The 20,372-nt window shown below is 57.1% G+C and overlaps 2 protein-coding genes across 4 annotated transcripts in view; one reads left to right on the top strand and one right to left on the bottom strand.

The window, feature by feature from the left end:
- The window catches only part of L3MBTL2 (L3MBTL histone methyl-lysine binding protein 2), a 20,287-nt gene extending 11,576 nt beyond the window's left edge, over positions 1–8,711 (top strand). The window contains exons 9-17 of one of the 3 annotated variants that reach the window (XM_086712173.1): positions 1,723–1,954; positions 2,393–2,469; positions 2,648–2,752; positions 3,420–3,567; positions 3,972–4,054; positions 4,378–4,612; positions 5,095–5,160; positions 6,144–6,260; positions 8,073–8,711. In XM_086712173.1, coding sequence (XP_086568299.1) covers positions 1,723–1,954; positions 2,393–2,469; positions 2,648–2,752; positions 3,420–3,567; positions 3,972–4,054; positions 4,378–4,612; positions 5,095–5,160; positions 6,144–6,260; positions 8,073–8,083 — 1,074 coding nt within the window. In that variant the 3' untranslated portion in view covers positions 8,084–8,711. The other 2 variants (XM_025926663.2, XM_086712172.1) reach the window with 2 other exon arrangements.
- Positions 6,117–20,372, bottom strand: CHADL (chondroadherin like). Its single transcript, XM_025926662.2, has 6 exons — positions 17,060–20,372; positions 15,384–15,552; positions 13,142–14,842; positions 12,386–12,552; positions 11,306–11,504; positions 6,117–6,336 (listed from the first exon to the last, which is right to left on the bottom strand). Exons 1-6 carry the CDS (start codon positions 17,065–17,067, stop codon positions 6,310–6,312), a joined length of 2,271 nt encoding a protein of 756 aa, XP_025782447.1. The 5' UTR covers positions 17,068–20,372; the 3' UTR covers positions 6,117–6,309.

Below are 20,372 nucleotides of genomic sequence, written 5' to 3'. Positions count from 1 at the left end.
CTAAAGTAGAAATGAATTTTCCTTTATTTGATCTTGTTGGGTACCATCCATTTGCTCTTTATTTCTCTGTATTTTGCTAATTTATCTTTTCATATCCCCTTTCCAAAACCATAAGCTTTGTCTCCTCTGCTTCTCAGAATGCCTTGCATGGGTGATGGATTCGACATTTGAAATTCACTCAGCTAGCCTTTGTCTGAAGGCAAGGCAGATGATCGTGGGTGGTGCGGGCCACTAGTGTCATCAAGGTGGCCTGTTCTCTGCTCAAACTAAAATGAGCTTGATTTCTCAGTGGCAGAGCATGGTTCCATGTGAACTGGTCAGGAAGCACATAGTGACTAGGTGTCACATACCCAATCCTGCAGTGGATACGGAAGCAGCTGCCTCTGAGGTTTGGCAGCAAGTAGGATAAAGGGGGTGGGTTTGTAAATGAATCCCTGATCCACATCCAGTCCAGTTCCGTGGATGCCCGCAATATGATAAGGGCCGGAGTACAATGTTTTGAATGAAATGCTGAGTACAGTGTCTTGAATGAAAGACCCGCCAGCCAAGGCCAAGGGTGTGTACATGTTTTGTCAGGCGAGAAAAAAACATTAACTGAGCACTAACTCTGTGCCTAGTTGTGTGCATGGAGCCGAGGAGGTAGAAATGAATTCTACCAAACCCGACTTCTGCCCCTACTGGGCTCAAGTTCTGGGTGTCACTAACCAAAAGGGGCACCGAGGTGGTATTGGGCTGTGGGCTGCGCTGGGTGGGTGCAAAAGAAAGGAATGACGGGAAGGGCTAGGAGGGGGAGGTAACCCAGGGGACCCCAACCCAGGCCTCACCTGAGTCTCCTAAATGAGCCAGTCAGGCAGTCCGTCTGGGGGTGTTCCAGGCCTTGAGGGGGAGGGCTGAAGGGTCTGTGGTGTAGGACTGTCCGCTTTTCCTGGTGGCTGCTTTGTGATCACTGAGGTGCTCCCCCTCCTGGTGGGCTTTGAAATCGCACTACTCAGCCCACACCAGGGCTAGGCTGGGTGGGGCTGGAAAAGCCCTATGGAGCTCACTGGTCCCATTTCCCTGCCCCAGGCAGGCCAGCATCAAAGTCACAGTGAACCAAGAGAATCTCCTACCCCTTATCCGTGGCCTGCCATCAGGGCACTAAGGACAGCTGTGGGTATTTTGGTCCCCATCCCTTGCTGGGTCAGAGTAGGAAAGCCGTTCAGAACAGCAGCCCAGGGAGTTCAGAGCTATAATTTGACATTTGGAGACACAGGGCTCTGGACATGAGTGTAGTATGTGCCATCTGCCCAGGGGTGGCAGGAAGTGGGAAAGAGCACAAGTCTGGACCCTAGGACAGTTGCAAGGCTCAGCTATGGCACCAATGGCTCTGGGTAAGTGCGGCTAAGTCACCTGAGCTCTCTGGGGTACCCGTTGCCTTAGTCTGAAACGGATCTCGTAATTGCCATCATATTGACTGACTGGCCTCTTGGTGCATATGTTGTAAGCTGTGTGCTGCTCTTCGGTATCATTCTGGGGAATTAGGGTTCCAATTGGCGTTCCCGTCCCACAAGGGTTGAATTTGGTGGGAAGGGAAGGCTCATCTGCACACTTCCTTGACTTAGTGTTGAGTGTGGTTTTCACACCTTCCCTGATCTCTGGTTACTTTTAAGAGACAGAACAGGAAGGTGGGGGCAGGGGGGAGGGTCCCCAAGACCACAGCAGGCCTGTGTTCTGATGTTGCAGATGGTGGAGAGCATGAAGTACCCTTTTCGGCAAGGCATGCGGCTGGAGGTGGTGGACAAGGCCCAGGTGTCACGGACCCGCATGGCCGTTGTGGACACAGTAATTGGGGGTCGCCTTCGGCTCCTCTATGAGGATGGCGACAGCGATGACGACTTCTGGTGCCACATGTGGAGCCCCCTGATCCACCCAGTGGGTTGGTCACGGCGCGTTGGCCATGGCATCAAGCTTTCAGGTTAGCAGAGCCCCAGGCCAGCGTGACACGGGTTCTGCTGCCCCAGGTCCTAGGTAGGAGCATCTCTATACCCCACAACAATCCTCTGTGGTAGAGGTGAGCATTTCTATCATGTAGTTGGTGATAACAAGGTCCAGAGAGGTTGGGTGATTTGACCAAGGTCACTCAGCTTGTAAGTGGTATGATCGATCTGAACCCAGAGGCTGCAGACCCCATCCTCTCCCACGTGATGTGGGAAGCATCTGGATCTGAAGGGTTCAGTAGTCCCTACAGAGAGCTCCTGATGTTTTCCGTCTTCTGGTCTGGGGGGATAGGCAGGTAGGGGGTGCTGAGATACAGGTTAGAGCATATGCAGGGCAATCTCCACATTTCTGGGGATAGTATGGAGGTGGCCCTGTTGGCAGCCTTCAACTCCCTTCTCTCCCTTGCTCCCAAAAGAGAGGCGCAGTGACATGGCCCACCATCCCACCTTCCGGAAAATCTACTGTGATGCTGTTCCTTACCTGTTCAAGAAGGTGAGGCACAGCCCTTGGAGACTTTCCATCTTGTCCGTAGGTCCATTCCAGACCTTGGGACCCTGGGATGTTCCTTTCCTTCCCCCGTCTCCTTCCCAAGCCTATGGCAGGTGAGGCCTGCTCCCCCACCCTCCACCTGGACCACCCAGAGATTCCCCAGCTGCCCCGTTCCTTTAAGGTTCGAGCTGTCTACACGGAAGGTGGTTGGTTTGAGGAAGGGATGAAACTGGAAGCCATTGACCCCCTGAATCTGGGCAACATCTGCGTGGCAACCATCTGCAAGGTGAGCCTGGGCCCGACCCTACAGCCTCTAGTGCGGTTTTCTGAAGCCTTTGAGGAGGCTCCGAGCTCTGCACACCTTCCCCACTCCGGCTGCTCCTGGAGTACCGGACTTTTGTGAGGAGAGGGCTCATCTGCTCCTTGCTCAACATCTGCTTTCGTGTCGGGTCCGAGGCACAATGGACAGGTGCTTATTGAACACCTGGCCCGAGCCTGGTCCTGTGTCAGGTGTAGGCCCCGCGCCGTCAGCCTCCCTGGAGGCCTTTCTGCTGCCTCGTGTCCTCTCCTCTGAGGGCTGGAGCCACAGCCATGCTGACTTTGCTGCACACTGTACGTTATTGCTGCAACCTGAGGAGCAAATGGCCCCCGGGGGACATGCTGATTTGTCCATCCAGCCAGACTTCTCCAGGCTGGGCCCGTGTGCTCATCACTGAAAACACTGGCAAAAAGATGTAGTCCCTGCAGGAACAGCATTTGCTGTCCAGTGAGGAAGGTAAATAACGTCACACGTACGGGTTACAGGGGCGCTGAGTGCTCCAAAGCAGAAGCTCGGGGAAGGCCGAGATCTAGCTCTCCGCACACCGCTGATCTGCCAGCTCTCTAGCCACCCGCCCCTTGGATGGGGGTATAGCTCATGATACCGTGGTGTCTGCCTTCTCCCCACCTGCCAGGTTCTCCTGGACGGCTACCTCATGATCTGTGTGGACGGGGGACCTTCCACAGATGGCTCAGACTGGTTCTGTTACCATGCCTCCTCCCACGCTATCTTCCCAGCTACCTTCTGCCAAAAGAATGACATTGAGCTCACACCACCTAAAGGTAAGACCGGCCTTACAGTCAGAAAGGGTAGAGTGTGGCCACAGGCCCAGATTCCTGGCCAAGCCAGACCCTGGGGCTTGGAGTCTCAGAGTGGATTGGAAAGGTGTCTGAGCCACCCAAGGCCAACACTACCAGCCCTTACACTGGGCTGACCGGGCTCTATGACTAGTGTGTGGTTTGGTGAGCAGAGCTCCAACTGTTCCTTTGGGCAGTGAACAACCTGTACAACAGGACCATGGTCCTAGAGCAGGTACCAGTCCGGGGAGGAGAGAAGAAGGCTGCTGGGGAGACTCCAGACTGGGTCCTGATCCAGTTGCAGGTGCCCCTTTGGCATGTGCTCCTTTCTTGGATTCCCTCCTGCCTCCCCTCCTTTCCCTCCACGTTTATACTTTCTGCTTCTCCAGGCTACGAATCACACACTTTCAGCTGGGACACCTACTTGGAGAAGACCAAGTCAAAAGCAGCTCCATCAAGACTCTTTAACATGGTAAGGAAATTGAGGAAGCACGGGGCCTGGGTGGCCCTGCCTGCTCTCGGGGTGTTAATTCCAACCCCCTTCTCTTCCCTCGAGTCAGTACTGCGGAGACCAGCCACTTCTGGGGAGAAGTCCCAAACTCTGCCATAGGCATTCTACCTAACAGTCGAGCCGGTCCCTTTCCCGGAGGGACTGGTGCTTGGGAGCAGAGGGCAGCGGGATCACTGTCAAGGGACCCTTCCCCACAGGCGCTCCCAGCCCATTGCCTCTCCCCAGTTGTGCCCCACCGGGGCCGGGAGCTGGCCATGGTCACTGCTGCTTCCTTCCGTCCCTAGGACTGCCCCAACCACGGCTTCAAGGTGGGCATGAAGCTGGAGGCCGTGGACCTGATGGAACCCCGGCTCATCTGCGTGGCCACGGTGAAGCGGGTGGTGCATAGGCTCCTCAGCATCCACTTTGACGGCTGGGACAGCGAATACGACCAGTGGGTGGACTGTGAGTCTCCGGACATCTACCCCGTCGGCTGGTGTGAGCTCACCGGCTACCAGCTCCAGCCACCAGTGGCCGCAGGTCTGGGCTCTCGCGGCCCCAAGAGGCTCTTGACGTTGCTTTCCTTTTTCCTTCCTGCCAACCACTCCCACTGCCCCGTGCCTACCTCATTCTTTGGCATGAGATCGAGAAGTCTCCTGGACCACTTCTAACTAGAGTGGCCCTTGTGTCCCCACCTCCCGCTCCTGACTTCTCTGTCTTCCTCTCCCTCTGGCCTGCAGAGCGCCTTCCTTGATCTTGCCCACTCTGTCATATGCTCGTGCCCTTGTGCACACAGGTAAACCTCCCAGGTCCCTCGGAGCAGCCCTGGTGACGAGGATGGGAAGAAGGGACAGCTGCTCTCCAGTCCCTCCCCCATTCTCATTGCCCAACTTTGGCTTTCCTTCTTGGGGTGTCCCATGTGTAGGGGAGGCAAGTGAGGGGTGGGCAGGGGGTCTTGGGACGTGCCTATACCTTGTTCTCTTAGAACTCTCTTCTTACCTCTTACTCTCATCTTTTAACAGAGCCGACCACACCTCTGAAGGCCAAAGAGGCCACGAAGAAGAAAAAGAAACAGTTTGGGAAGAAAAGTAAGTGATGCACTAAAGCAGGCGGGGCTGGTGTGGGGCCTGGGACCAGCTGGGCCTGTGTCCCTGGACGTAGAGCAGGAGTCACCACTTAGGTAGCACTCTTCTCGATCCCTCCATCTCCTCTTCCTTGCCCTTTGGCCCCAACATACCTGTCAGCCTATGTCTTAAGGGACCTGAGGACACACAGGGAGTCTTCAGTCTCTGGCACTGGTCAGGATGGCGAGGAAAAAAGGCAAGAGATTGTAATTATAAGCGAGAAAGGGGGGAGGGATCCCCATCTCTGCTGCCATGTGGTCAGAGTCGCTGCAACCCCGTCGGCTGTTTGAAAGTATGAGGTATGGAGGGGGTGGCGGTTTCTCCCCAAGCCTGTCATTCTTCCCTTGTGACACTCAGGGATGAGAGGGCAGCCACTGAACTTTGGTGTCATCTCCTTAGGCGAGACCCCACTCTTAACAGATCCTGAACCCTGTGTGGGCTCAGCTTGAGGGGACAGCAGGTGGGGCGGGGTAGGGAGGAGAGAAGGTAAAGCCATCCTTCAGAGCCGCTGGCGTGTGGCCATGAGGTTGTCTCCATGATGTGGCACCATACACAGAAGAGGTTGTCCAGAAATAAGGAGGAAACAGACGGGGACCCTGGGTGGGATTAAGGTCGTATGAGGGTTTGGGTTTGATCACATGGGAAGACCCTGTACTGTTCACAGTAGTGGGGCTGCGAAAGTCACTTCACAGGTGAAGGAAGGAAAGACCGGAAGAGGGAAGGAAGCTCCGCAAGCAGGACGGGGTGGTGTTAACCCCCTACTGGAGAGAGCCTCTCTGAGCCTTGGGCACACAGCTCTGAGGGGCAGCGTCAGCGTTCAGGCCCTTGGTTCCCCCAGATTGGCTCTTCTGATGTCACCGCCCCTGCTCGCCGCTGGCTGAGACCCAGCCTTCAAGCCGCACGTGGATACCGCCTTGTGCTGGGTTTAATTCTGTTTTTATTCAAAGGGAAAAGAATACCACCGAGCAAGACCCGGCCCCTCAGACAGGGGTCCAAGAAGCCCCTGCTGGAGGACGACCTGCAGGCCGCCGAGAAGATCTCATCGGAGCCTGTTCCTGAAGAGAGTAAGAGCCTCCCGGGCGGGATCAAGGCAGGGCCGGCCTGCGCCAGTGCTCAGAGGCGGCCCTTCTCCTTCCCCACCTGGGCACAGAAGAGGAGAGTCAAGTGTGAAGGGACTTCTCTGGGCACCCAGCAGTCCTTGTTGGACCACTGGGCCTGGAGAGCTTCCCAAACACCCACCCCCGACTCTGAACGGAGCCGCACACCTCCAGCCGGGCCCTCTCCATCTCTGCGGCCCGCCCCGCAGGGGCAAGGCGCCATTCCCGCCTCCCCGCCACTTCCTGAGGGCCCCCCTTCATAGGGAGCCAGAGCCTGAGCCCCCTGCCCTTCCCGAGTTTCACGCACACTCACTCTGTTCTCCCCGCCCTCCCCACCTCCCTTCCTCTTTAGTCATTGCTGTGCGTGTGAAGGAAGAGCATCTAGACATGGCCACACCTGACAAAGCCCCGAGTCCAGAGCTGCCTGTTCCCATCGAGAACATCAAACAGGAGACAGACGACTGAGCCTTCCCCACAGCCACCCCGGGGCTTCTCTGTTGCTACCGCCCCTCACCCCACTTTAGTTGGGAGAATGAGCCTTTTTTGCTTAAGTTCTGCCAGGTGCTGTGAAGGCCAGGCCCCCAAGGACCTCTGTCCTCCTCCCTGGCGAGGCCTGAGTGACTGGCACTGCCTGAGGCCTCCGCGTTGGTCTCTGAGTGTCTCCTCCAGCTAGAGTTCCCAAAGTTCTTTCTACAGCAACCTCCCTCCACACCCACCACACCCCTCGGCCGCCGGGGTCGGGGGCTGCCCCCCATCACACTGCAAGACAAGTTCGTGAAGGGTGTGTGTGTCTGAGCAAGTCCTGTAATAAAGGCCTGGAGCAGCTCTGAGGGGGAGGCCGTTGCGGGCTGGTGGTGGGTGGCGTGGGTGCCTGAGAGCAGCCACGTGGAGCAGCCTCTCGCCTCTGGGGTTGGCATCCTGCTTCTCGCACCCTAGGGAGACAGGGAGCCGTGCAGGCACCCAGCCCTGGCAGCTAAGAAGCAGTGACCGGGATACAGGTTTCGGTGACTTGTGGGATGACTTTGACCTGTTTTTGCTGTTGACATGAGTACTGACCCCCATTTCTTAGTGTAGAGGTGGAGTCTGCTCCCCAGGGCAGGGGGCTAGCAGGGACCTGGGGAGGCGAGGACCACACAGGCCCCTGTGCCACTTGGGGAGCTGGAGGAGGGGGCTGCAGAGGCGGCAGGGCCGGAAGGGAGACGGCCGCCAGAGCTGTGCTTCACCTGCTCGGAGCCCAGCTCGGCTGGGACCTGCCCTTTCCACCCCACTTCTCTTCTGGTTGACAGGGAGAGAGTCGCGGGGCCTTGGTGAGGGGCAGTGGTCAGCTCTGCTGGCTGAGGGGACCCTAAGGGAGCCCCTGGAGGAAGGGAGATGAGGGTAACGGGACACGCTTCCTGGCTCCCTGTCCTTTCCTGTCCATGCCCCTCTCTGATAGTACATTTTAGAAGTTCACCTAGTGTCTGCCCAAATTTCAGTTGCTTTCATTTTTCCCAGTTAACCTCCTTGGAAACTGTCCCCTCCCTCTGTCTTTCCAATAACTCTTCCCAAACGTAAGGTGGGGCAGCTGACCTTTATTTCCTGTCTTTGGGTGGAGAGGCGCTGCCAGGTGGGTTCCTGTGGGCGTCCAGCTGCCTCCTCTGAGCTGGTCAGGCTGCCACCGCCTGTGCTTGCTGGGTAGGGTGCTTGGCTGTGCATTTGTTCAGGACCTGGGCTGTTTGGGCTTCCCCAGAGATGGGGTGACCCGCCTAAGCGAAGCTGATTTCCAGTCATTTCTTCCAGAGAGAATTTGATCCTGACTCCTTTGCTAAAGGCACTAGGAAAGCCCGCCCGCTGTAGAAACCAGGCCCAGAAAGTGGCCTGTCCCTGCAACCTGCATTCCCCAGAACGTGACTAGATTTGGAACCTGTGAAGATCAAGGACAGAGGGGCCGTGCCCTCCCCTGCTATTACTTACACCCCAGACCTGGGCGGTGATGGATCAGTGGCCTTAGACCCCCCCACCCCACCGCCAGGAGGAAGACAGCCTGGGTATGCACTTTGGCTCTGCTGTGCACCCACGGAGGGCTTGCAGGGTCGTGTTCCCAGCTGAAGCTAGCTCATCGCCCCCAAAGCCCCTGCAGTTTGGAGGGCCAGCTCCGGGGCTTCTGGGGAAACTGGACCATATAAGATCATCACCTTTAGCTCCTTCCTGGATGAAGAAGTGATGCCTGCGCGTGCCCCAATAAGGATGGCAGGGGCGGAGGACAAGTCTGGCTGCCATTCCAGCCCTCAACTGGCCTCCCCGGACTTCCTGAAGTCGTTTGTCAGACTTCCGTTTCTTAGAGCAGAGTGTATTGTGATCGGGCACCTCCCAGTATCGATTACGAAGGCTGGCTTCACACAGGAGGACGATGAATAAATGCTGCCTGTCATCTTTTGAGTGCCCCATCTCCATAGCAACCACATGCTGGATGATCCTTCTTTACATTTCTGCCATTCCTCTCCTGTAAAACCCTGAGTTCCCCAGAGGCTGGGCCTGTGCCTTGTCTGCCCCAGTGGCCTGGTCCTAAGTTACCCCAGTGAGTGTGAGCGCATGACACGAAAATACGTAACTTGTGTTGCTGGGGCCTAAAGGTCTGTCTCTTCCATCCTGAGTGGAGGTGTCTGTTGGCTTCGGAGATGCTCACATTCCAGGCACGGGACCAGCTTTGCACCTCAGTTGCCCTTGGAGGGAACTGGTCTGGAGTCCTGGGGGGAGGGGGGCTGCTGGCTGGGAGATCCTCCTGAAACACCCCTTCCCCACCTCGTGCCACTGCTGCCTGATCTGCAGTGGCTCCCTGGTGCGGACTGGACCAGGTGCAAACGCACACACCCCCGTCACCCAGTCTGGACACTTGGCTCTACTTGAGGGATGGGGGCAGCAAGGGAACTGCCATTCATAACAGCCTCAGGTGCTAAGTCAGACACATTTACACAGTTTAGTTCGTCTTCACAGGAGCCCTGAGGTGCGGGTCAACTCCCATTTTACGGATGAGGAGAAGGTTTATCATACTAACTTCGTTTCTTAAATTCACAACAGTAAAATGACAGCAGTGGGATTAAATCCAGGGTGGTCTGCTGTGTTACAACTGGTATTCATTCACTCATTCATTCACTCATTCATCATCTTCCACATGCCAGACATCACGCTAGAGTTTGGGGCCTCAAAAGAGACCAAGGCGTGCGTGGTCCAGCCATGGCCATCAGCAAGGTGAACACGCCCAGCCCAGAAGAGGGCCCAGGGCCTTGTGTGACCCTTGAGGTCAGGGCCCTTCTCTTCCCACTCCACCCCCCCCCCTTTTGTTAAGTAGTCTCCACACCCAACATAGAAACAAGATAACGAATCCCACACTCTACCACCTGAGCCGGCCAAGCACCCCTGGGCCCCTTATCTTTCAATTCCTTTGTATTCCTGGGAGGAAACCCCCCAAATAAAAATGAAAGACCTATGTAACGCCAGGGCTAGCGTTCAGGGGATTATCTCCATGTCCGAGGGGTTGGAGGAAGGGGACAGCCTCAGACATACCGATTCCTGCTGCAGCCCGGATGCGGGGACAGGGAGTCAGGATTGCGGGGTCTTTCCTTTTAACAAGCCCTGGCCTGCAGCTGGGCCCGTCAGCCTCAGCTCCTGAGCCAAGCTCGGCCTCCACACGCCCTCCCCCGGGGCCGCTGTCGGGAGGGAACGCTGATGCTGTTCGTTAGCCTTAGCCGGAAGTCCCTGCCACACGGATGTCAGCCGAGATTAATGCCACTGTCATTGACACCAATTCCAGATCTGATCTCAAAGGCACAATTGCTCACCTTCAGCTTGGGGTTGTAGCAGTTCCTCCCAGCCTACCTCACAAGGAACACTGAATGGTGTAACCCCCCCCCCCCCCCCCCCGGCAAAAAGAAGATGTACCTCAGAGTGAGACCTCAGAAATAGGGTCTTCACGGAGGTAATCAAGTTAAAACAAGGTCATTAGGTTGAGTCCTAATCCAGTATGACTCCTGCCCATAAGAAAAGGGGGAATTTGGACTCGGATCTGGCAGGAAGACATGAAGGGACGGGGAGGTTCCATATGAACTCGGACAGAGACTGCATGGTGCCACCACAAGCCAAGAGACATCTGGGGCTACCAGAGGCTGGAAGGGGCACAGAAGGCTCTCCCCTGCAGCCTTCAGAGGGAGCACAGCCCCACCGGCGACACCCTCATCTCAGACTTCGAACCTCCAGAACAGTGAGGCAAAAATGTCTTGTCCTAAGCCGCCCAGTGTGTGGTACTTTTTTACAGCAGCCCCTGGGAACTGATACACCTTCTAATGGACCCCAGGCCCCCCAAGTCTTCACCACGCAGGTCCAGAGGCAGGCTGAGCCTTCGTCTCCCCAGGGCCCACTTTTCTGTTCTCATTTTCCTCAGGACTGGCCTCTCCCCTAGAGCCCCCACTGCCCCCCCACCACACAGCAGCAGTTCCCACGGTCAAGGGCACCCGGATCCTGCTCCCCCTTCTCTGATGTGCTGCGTAACTTGGCTACAACCAGGGGCTCGAGGATGTGAGCATAAATGTCAGGCGGGTGATGGAACGACACGGAGCGGGGTGCAGCCTGTGGCCAGCGAGCAGTGGGAGGCCACGACGGCCCCTGCGCTCCTGCTCTCTCTGTCCCAGGTGTGAGCCCTGGAGGTCAGGAAACTGTGGGATCAACGATGATCCGGCAAATACGGTGACGGTGGCATTACTTTTAGGGACACGTTGGGTCCAGGTATTCTGTGGCTTATCGGAAAGGCCAGCGTCCCACAGGATGAAATTGTGCAGTTGTTTCCTCACAAACCCATCTGGGCCCAGCCAAAGGTGGGGGAGCTGAGGAGCGGGGACAGATACGACCGAATGGAAACAGCAGAGTCATTGCCCAGGTCTGGAACCACATGAATTGGGACCAAGAGAAGTCAGATCTCTGCTACCCTGGGGGCTTTGGAACCTGACCCACCCACCAAGGCCTCCCACCAACCTGCCAACCTTGTCTGCTCTCCATCGTCTCCCCTTCCCGGGGCTGCTCCTGGCACTGGGCCTGGCGGCCGGCGTCCGCTTGGCCTTCCTGGCAGCCCAGCCTGGGCAGGTTTCAAAAACAGTCGTCGCAGCCTTCACCCTCTGGCCATGGGCACTGGGAGGGCTGGCACACGTGGCCCCCACACGCAGGTTCAGCCCAGTGAGCCACCTGAGGAGAGGAGAGGAGATCCTCAGGAACCGGCTGCGAGGGCACACTCTGGAGGGAACCCTGGCCCAGCCCGTCACTGATTAGGGGACCCAGAGCAAGTCACTTCAAACCTCAAATCCCTTCTCTGTAAAAAGGGGATAGGAATAGTAATAAATAGTTACAGAGGGCTTAGGGCGCTCCAGACAATGTTCAAATCAACCTATATATGCTAGCTGACAAGGTAATCCTTTTTTTTTTTTTTTTTAACTTTTTAACGTTTATTTTTGAAAGAGAGAGAGGGAAAGAGTGTGAGCACGAGCAGGGAAGGGGCAGAGAGAGAGGGAGACACAGAATCGGAAACAGACTCCAAGCTCCGAGCTGTCAGCACAGAGCCCGATGTGGGGCTGGAACTCAGGAACGGTGAGATCATGACCTGAGCTGAAGTTGGACGCTTAACCGACTGAGCCACCCAGGGACCCCGACAAGGTAAGTCTTACAAAGAACGCCTATGAGGTGGACACAGTTCCTGTCATCCCCTTCACAGATGAGGGAATGGCACAGAGAAGTCACCAGGCCCAAAGTCAATCGCAGAGAAGGACTTGAGTTCTTTTTGCTCTCCTATGAAATCAGTGACATGCCCACAAGTATTTGTTAGGTTCCACCCCCTCCCCCAGGCTGGGTGGATCTCATTCCCGCTTTGTTGATGAGGGAATCCGGGCCCAGACAAGTCTACCCCAAGCCTCACGCACTTCTGGCTCCCTCGGGAAGGGCAGGGGGCTCTGGCGGCACCCTCCCCCCGGAAGCCGCAGGCTGGCACAGACACGGTGCCCTGCGAAGAGGGCGGGGGGGGTGGGGGGGGCTTGACTGAGAGCAGCTGGTGGGTGTCCAGCTGGGGAGCTCACCTGTGCAGCGGGAGCAGTTGGCAGTCGCAGTGGAAGGGGTTGCCGCTGAGGTCAATGAGCTCCAGCTGGCTGAGATGAGGCAGGGCAGGCACGGCCCGCAGCTGGTTCTTCTGTAGGTACAGGCTCTGGAGCCGGGGTCCCAGGCCCGAGAAGGCCCTGGGAGAAATCTGCAAGGAGACGCCAGGCCTCGGCGTGAGCTCCTACCGGGCCCGTCTCACCCCTAGGCCCGGGAGGTAGCCCCGTGCTCTCCCAGCAGAGGGGAGGCGGAGAGCCCAAGAACCCAAGGTGGCCAGGGCAGTAAGGGCCGTGCTGGGATGGAGACCCAGGCTGGTCTGATCCCAAAGCACTTGCCCTTTGCACGCCACTCGGAGGCCCAGTTCATGGTTCTTTCTGCTCTGCCTGAACACGCCCCCCTAAAGGCAAATCCTCTTGGTGGCTCCAGCCCTCCCTCAAAGTGTGCAACAACCGCATGGACCCACATTCCTCCTTCCTCCATGCTTAGGCGGTACCCTCCCTGGCAGGCCTGTGTGGCACCGAAATCTGCTTGGTCTGTCACCACCCCTAAGCTCCCTGGGCCGGGGAGGGGGAGGGGGGGCGCGGGGGGCAGGTGTAGTGTCTGGCTTATCTCAGGGTCACCACGCCCCAGCCTCAGGCCCGGCACTGTGGGGGCAGCAGGGTTTGTTGAGTGAACGCATGCTGCATGAGGCCTCTTGTGGCCCGCCCTCCTCCCTTCCCCCCTTGTAGCCCTGTGCCCACCTGCTCCAGGCCACTGCTGTTCAGGAAGAGGTGCCGCAGTGACTGGCCCACAGACCGGAAAGCCCCATCCGGCAGAGCTTCGAGAGGGTTCCCCGAGAGCTGCAGCTCCAGGAGGGCAGGCAGCCCCTCCAAGGCCCCAGTGGGCACCTCTCGCAGTTGGTTCCTGTCAAGGTGCAGCTTCTCCAGCTCTCCAGCCGGGCCCACTGCCCCGGGGGCCACTTGGGCGATGCGGTTGCTGCTCAGGTAGAGCCAGCGCAAGGCCTGCGTGCCTGCCAGGTCCCCGGGTTCCAGGCGGTCCACGGCGTTGCTCTGCAGGTGCAGGGAAACGAGGCCGGGCACGGCGCGCAGGGCGGCCCCCGGCACTCGCCCGAAGCGGTTGCGCTCCAGGTACAGGTAGCCGAGGCGGGGGGCCCCCTCGAAGGCAGCAGCGCTGAGGCCCGAGAGCCGGTTGTCAGAGAGGTAGAGGTAGATCAGGCTGCCCAGCCCCGCCAGGGCGCCCGCCTCCAGCTCCGTGATGCCGCAGTGCTGCAGGTGCAGCGACACCAGGCGGCCCAGGCCCGGGAAGGCCGCCCGGGGCAGCACGGGGAAGCGGTTCCGCCTCAGGTCCAGGAGCTGGGTGTCGCCGGGGAAGCCGCGGGGCACGGCCTGCAGGCCTCGGCCCTCGCAGCCGCTGTGCCGGGACTCGGAGACGCACACGCAGGCCCGCGGGCAGGGCTCGGCCGCCCCGTCGTCCCCCTTGGAGGCGCCCTCGGGGGCGCGGGGGCGCGCGGCTGCCAGCAGCAGCTCTTCCTCCTCGTCCTCCGCCCTGCCTCCGGTGCAGCGCAGGTCTGAGGGCCTCAGGGCGTCCAGGGCCTCGCCTCGAAGGCGCCGGGGGCCCCTGCACGCGCCGTCCGCGCGCACACGCGCCCGCGCCAGCCACTCGAGCAGCGGCCGGGCCTGGCAGCCGCACCACAGAGGGTTCCCCTGCAGCCTCAGCCGGCGCAGCTGCCCGGGGCCCTGCAGGGGCGGCAGGGTGTCCAGCTGGTTCCCACGGAGGTCCAGCGTGTGCAGGCGCGGGCAGCGGGCGAAGGCCCTGGGCTCCAGGGCCTGCAGGGCGCCGTGGTCCAGCGTCAGCTCCCGGAGGCCCGGCAGCGCCAGCCCGTCCTCCTCACCCACGTAGGTGAAGGGGTTGTGGCCCAGCTCGAGCCGGGCCAGGGCGCGGGCCTGGGCCAAGGCTGCCCCCGGCAGGGCCTGCAGCTCGTTGTGGTGCAGGCTGAGCCGGCGCAGGGCGGGCAGGCCGGCCAGGGCCTCGGGGGCCAGCACGCTGAGCGCGTTGTGGGACAGCTGCAGCCAGCGGGCGCGCGTCAGCCCCTGGAAGGCCATGGCGGGCAGGTAGACGAGGGCGTTGTGGGCCAGGTTCAGGGTGGCCAGCGCACCCAGTGCCCCGAACGTGCCCGGCCGCAGCTCCTCCAGCATATTCCCCTGCAGCTCCAGCCGCTGCAGTGAGCCCAGCCCGTCCAGGGCTTCCTGGGGCAGCGAGCTCAGGCGGTTGGAGGCCAGGTTGAGGAGGAGCAGGCGGCCCAGGCCCCGGAAGGCGCCCTCGGCCACCAGCTCCACCTGGCAGTGCCGCAGGTCCAGATGTGTCAGGTAAGGCAGCTCCTGGAAGGCAGCTGGGGGGATCACCTTCAGCACGTTGCCTTGGAGGTCCAGCCGCTGAGTCAGCTGAGCGGGGAGAAGCAGGGGGGAGGCTGAGCGGCCCGCGCGCCTTGCCAACCTTGGCCTTGGCACGCACTGTTCCCTCACCTGGACGCTCCTCTCCCCCACACCTTTCCCTCATTCTCTTCATCCTGCTCCCTGACACCTCCTCCAGGAAGCCTTCCTCCTTAGCCACCTGGGCGCTTTTCACATTGAGCTGTCCCTGCCCGTGTACTTTCTCTCCTCTCCACTAGTTCCTGACTCCAAAGAGCAGAGACCGTATCTTATTCCAGCATATCCCCTGTTCTCTCCACTTCTCTCCCACATGCTTTGTAGTTCATCCAGGACTTATCTTACAGGTCGCCTACTTGTTCCAAACACATAGAACTTTAACTAGGTCGTCTCCCCAGTGTTGGTTGTTATTCCCATGTTACAGACGTGAAGACTGAGGCTCGGAGAGGAAAAATGACTTGTCAAGGTCTCCCAGTTAGGCAGAGACAGATCCACTGGTGCCAACCCAGGTTCCCCCTGCTGTCCTCCCTGCCCACCCCCCCCCCACCCCGCTGACCTCAGGGATGGCGTTTGGCACCTCAGTGAGGTTCTGGTGCCGACAGGCGACATGCCACCTGGAATTGTCGCAAACGCACGTCTGTGGGCAGCGTTGGGCAGCCGCATGCCAAGCTGGGCCTGGTGGCAGCAGCAGGGGAAGCAGCAGCACCAAGGAGACACTCTGGGTCCTGGGAGGGGGAGGGAGGGTCAGTTCACGGGGGCAGATGTCCCACGCTGGCCTTTCACCAAGCCCAGCTCCTGTTTCCAGAGCCCCTCGGATGTCTTTCTCCTTTGGCCCCAGGAAAGTGTCATTGCCCTGAGCCTCACGATGCCCCGTGCAGCAGAGGCTCCATTCTTAGCCTGGTTTAACGCTGGAGGAAACTGAGGCTCAGAAAGGAGACCTGGCAAGTCCCTTCGACCATCTATCTGCCCCATGGCTCGATGAGTACTTGCTGAATGTGAGGATGAGCCAAGGGCTCAGAGGGTGTGCCGGGCTGTGGTGAGGCTCCGGGGTCCAGGGGAAGGCTGGGGCCTCCCAGTGTCAGGGTGGCAGAGAGAGAGGCAGCCAGGCCTCAGACAGATGTGGTGCCAGCTCCATGGTGGCAGGGAGCATACAGGCACCCACAGTGAGAAGACAGCCTGGCAGCCAGGGGGAAACTAGGCCAGGCCCCAGTTTGTAAGGCAAGGTTTGGGGGACCAGATATTGGGTCTGAGAGCCTCAGGGAGCCTTAATTGGCAGGTGAGCAGGAGGCTTGGGCCTCTGTTTATGCCCCTGTTGTCCCTTCATCTTTGCCACCGCTCCAGTTCAGACTGGGGTGGGGGAGCTGAGCAGACAGACGGGCTTGGGCTGTGCTTTGGGCAGCTCTGTCCCCTTACCTGTCCATCGTCCCCCAACTTCTCCACCCATTACCCAAGTGGACCCCTTGGCCTCACAACTACACCCACTGCTTGTCACTTCTTAGGGATGACTGTGCCCCAGGGCTCTCCTGGCTCCCCCACCCCATGCTTTGCCCACCACCAACCAGAGGGAACTTTCCAAAATGCAGATGGGCCCTGACGCCACCAGCTGAGAACCTTCCAGCATCTCTGCACGGCCTTTGGTGGAAAGCCCTGACTCCTGATCCCACCTGGAATGTGCTCAAATTGTCCAGTGTCACCCTCAGCTCCCTGACCATAAACACACATGACAGACCTTCCTCCTCGCCACCCGACACCTAACTCGCCCAGCTCTTCCTTCTGTTCTCAGCTCACATCACAGCCTCTGGGCCGGGCCTCCACCCTCAGCCTCCCCAGCTCTGCTCACCGATGGTCACCATCTGTTGTTCAGTCTTCTAGAAGGCCGGGGCCGGTGACATCCTCCAGAGCCTGGGGTGAGGCCGAGGCTCCGGGTGGACAGGGGACAGGGCCCGTGGGGGCAGATCCCTCAGGGACAAGTGTCCAGGGCTCAGAGGCCTGCTGAGCTCTCAGACAAGCCCTGGAGGACTAGCCCACGGGAGCTCGCTGGAGCAGCTGCACTCCATTCACCATCTTCCTCAGAAACTGCTTCAGGGACACCCTCGGGGGATCTCTCGCCCCAGCAGATCCCATAGCCCCTGTCCCCCAAGCCCTCAGAGGCCCAGAGAGGGCCAGGAGCTTGCCCGCAGCCCCTCAGCTTCTCTAAACACCCCCTTCTGCCCCCAGGTCCCAAACACTCACCCCTCCATGCCGTCCGGCTCACACTGCCAGTCGGCCTGGATGCCGCGGGAGCCCCCCTCTCTGGCCCGCAGGCCTGGCAGCAGGGACAGGGCTGAATGGGAGGCATTGTGGGCAGTCCAGCCGGAGGCTGAGGTGAAGGAGGGGCGGGCAGGGGCGGGAGCGGCGGCTGGAGTTACAGGGCCTCCTGCCCGGCGCCGGCTCAGGGCTCCGTATGGTGGCCCGGGCCTGAGAGCCCAGCCTGGGCAGCTGGTCCCGGGCTGGCTGGCAGGGAGCTTCTAGCGGCCAGCCTGTGGGTCTCGGCCCTGGGCTCCCTCCCAGCTGTGGGCTGTCCCGTCGGGCTGCCCCTCACTAGCCTCAGTTCCCTGCTCTGTGAAAAACAGTATTAGTAAGTAGCTCACAGGGTTGCCGTGGGGGTCCAGGAAGGTACCTGGAACATAGTAGGTGCTCAAGAATGGTTACCTCAGTCCTTTCTGCTTCACACATTTACATACAGTGTTTAACACCGTACAGACAATATTCTGCAATTTTTTTTCACCTAACATCAAATTATCAGGAGTGATCCTGGTTGATTCTTCTTAGTCGTGTTTTAACTGTTGTCTAATATTCCATTGTATACAGGTGGCAACTCCACTTATCCGTTAATCTTGGAGATTTTGGTCGCCTCCAACTTTGTTACAAACGATACTGCAAAAACAATGTCCAAATACTTACCTTCCTGGACACACTTGCAAAGTTCATCTCAATCATAGCAAACTTCAACATATCCTGGGATTGTTCAGATCCATGTTTCTGGTGCATTTGCTTCTGTCATTATTCAGTTTGCTTGGGTTTGGTTTTGTTTTGAACCAGAAATGGCGCCACACCACACAGACTTCTGTATGTGCTTTATTTCACTCAGCAGATCTCATGCCAGTGGCATCACTGAGTGTGAACTCCTGTAGGTGCTTTTTTTTCCATTCGACATTATGTCTGTGGGCTTCATCTGTGATGCATATTTTAAGAATGTGTTTATTTTCATCTTTATATACCATTTCAGCACTCCATTCCATAAATAGTCCACAGCAGTGGCATGGGGGCAGAGGTAGGAGAGCCATCTGCCCCAGATGCAGGCAATAAGGGGGTGTGCTGTCCGTAGGGAACTTCAATGCAATGAGACCCACTGGTTTGCTTTTTATTGTCATCACGTGCTGGCTGACGATTCTAAACAACGCCAATGCTAAAATATTCTTCCCTGCTTAGGCGGAGGATTCTCACCTCCACCTTTTTTTTTTTTTAATGTTTATTTTTTGAGAAAGAGAGCACGAGCAGGGGAGGGGCAGAGAGAGAGGGAGACACAGAGTCCGAAGCGGGCTCCAGCTCTGAGCCGTCAGCACAGAGCCAGATGCAGGACTCGAACTTACAAACACAAGATCGTGACCTGAGCTGAAGTTGGACGCTTAACTGACTGAGCCACCCAGGCAACAATCCATTCCACTCTTGGACATTTGGGTTGCTTCCAGGGTGAGGCTATTATGGAGAGCGCTGTTTTCCATGTTTGCGTGTCTTTTGGAGAACATGGCGAGACCTGTCTCTGTCGGGATATACTTACAGGTGGAACTTCTGGTGTTAGAATATGCTTATTTTCAGCTTCAGTGGATACTGCCAAAGTTTCTCAAAGTGTTTGTACCGATTTACACTTTCCCCCAGCAGTGTGGGACTTCCGTTGCTCCACACTGTCACCAGTGCTTGCTATGGTCTGTCTTGTACCTTAGCCATCCTAGTGAGGGTAGGACAGCATTACGGGATGATTCGAATGCGCGTTTCTCTGAAGACTAATGAAAGTAAGCACCTATTCATATGCTTTATTGTGAAGCCCCCAAACCTTTTGTTAGTTTTCCTATAGTCTTATTAACTTGTAGGAACTCTATATATTCTGAATTTTTTTTTTAGTTTATTTAGAAAGAGCATGAACAGGTGGGGGCAGAGTGGGGGAGGACCCCAAGCAGGCTCCACACTGTCAGTGAAGAGCCCGTTGTGGGGCTCGAACCCACAAACCATGAGATCATGACCTGAGCTGAAACCAAGAGTTGGGTCCTTAACTGACTGAGCCACCCAGGAGCCCCTCTGAATTATTTTAGAATATATATTGCAGAGGTGCCCGGCTGGCTCAGTCGGTGGAGCATGTGCCTCTTGATCTTGGGGTCGTAAGTTCCAGCCCCATGTTGGGTGTAGAGATTACTTAATACAATCGGGGCATCTGGGCGGCTCAGTTGGTTAAGCATCTGACTTGGGCTCAGGTCATGATCTCATGGTTCATGAAAGTTTGAGCCTCACATCACACTCTGCGCTCAGTGAAATTCATTTATTAACATGAAAGCAGACAGCTCCTGCATCTGCTGTATTCACTGCCACACATTAAGAAAAAATTTTTTAAGCTTTTAAGTAACCTCTACAACCAATATGGGGCTCGAACTCAACCCCGAGACCAAGAGTTGCGTGCTCTTCTGAGCCAGCCAGGCGCCCCTTAACTGCTGATTATCTCATTGCATGCACACCCTGTAATTAACCATTCTTTTCCCAATGGACATTTAGGTTATTAATTTCCTGGAATCCTTTATTAAGTTGCCCTTATAATTTGTCGCCTCGTATACACACAAAACGGTTTCTCTAAGGTAGATCCTTAGAAATGGAATTTGAGGTCACAGGCTACACATACCCTCACCTTTTTTAGTATCTGCCAAATTGTTATCTAAAGTGGTTTTATTAGTTTGACATCCCTCCAGCAACATACAAAATGTAGGAGATTCATTGCTTTCCTGATGTCACCTCTACATGACATTTGCCAGTCTGGTCCAAAATGATGCCTCTGTGGTTTTGTTTTCATTTCCTTAAATACCAGTAACGTTGTTTGCTTTTCACACTTCATCACCTGTGAACTCTGTTCATATTCTGTGCCCAGTTTTCAATTTTATGTATTATTCTCAACACTAACTCTTATATGTAAGTCACAGTGTCTTTTTGTACTTTATCACCTTGCCAGTTCTCATGGTATTTTTGGTTGTTATTCACTTTCTATTTTGACAGAGGCAAATTTCCTTGTGGCTTGTGCTTTTGGCGTGTCAGAAAATGCTCTTGTGTTGCAGCATCCGGTGGCTCAGTCAGTTAAGTGTCCGACTCTTGATTTCATCTCAGGTCATGTCTCATCTCACAATTCATGAGATCAAGCCCCGCATCGAGCTCTGCACTGACATCGTGGAGCCTGCTTGGTATCCTCTCTCTGCCCCTCCCCAGCTTGTACACGTGCTCTCTCTCTTTCAAAATTAAAATAAACATT

Source organism: Puma concolor, chromosome B4, assembly GCF_028749965.1.
Source record: "Puma concolor isolate L17-30 chromosome B4, mPumCon1.1.hap2, whole genome shotgun sequence".
In the NCBI taxonomy this organism is placed as follows: Eukaryota; Metazoa; Chordata; class Mammalia; order Carnivora; family Felidae; genus Puma; species Puma concolor.
This window is presented reverse-complemented; position numbering and strand designations above follow the sequence as displayed.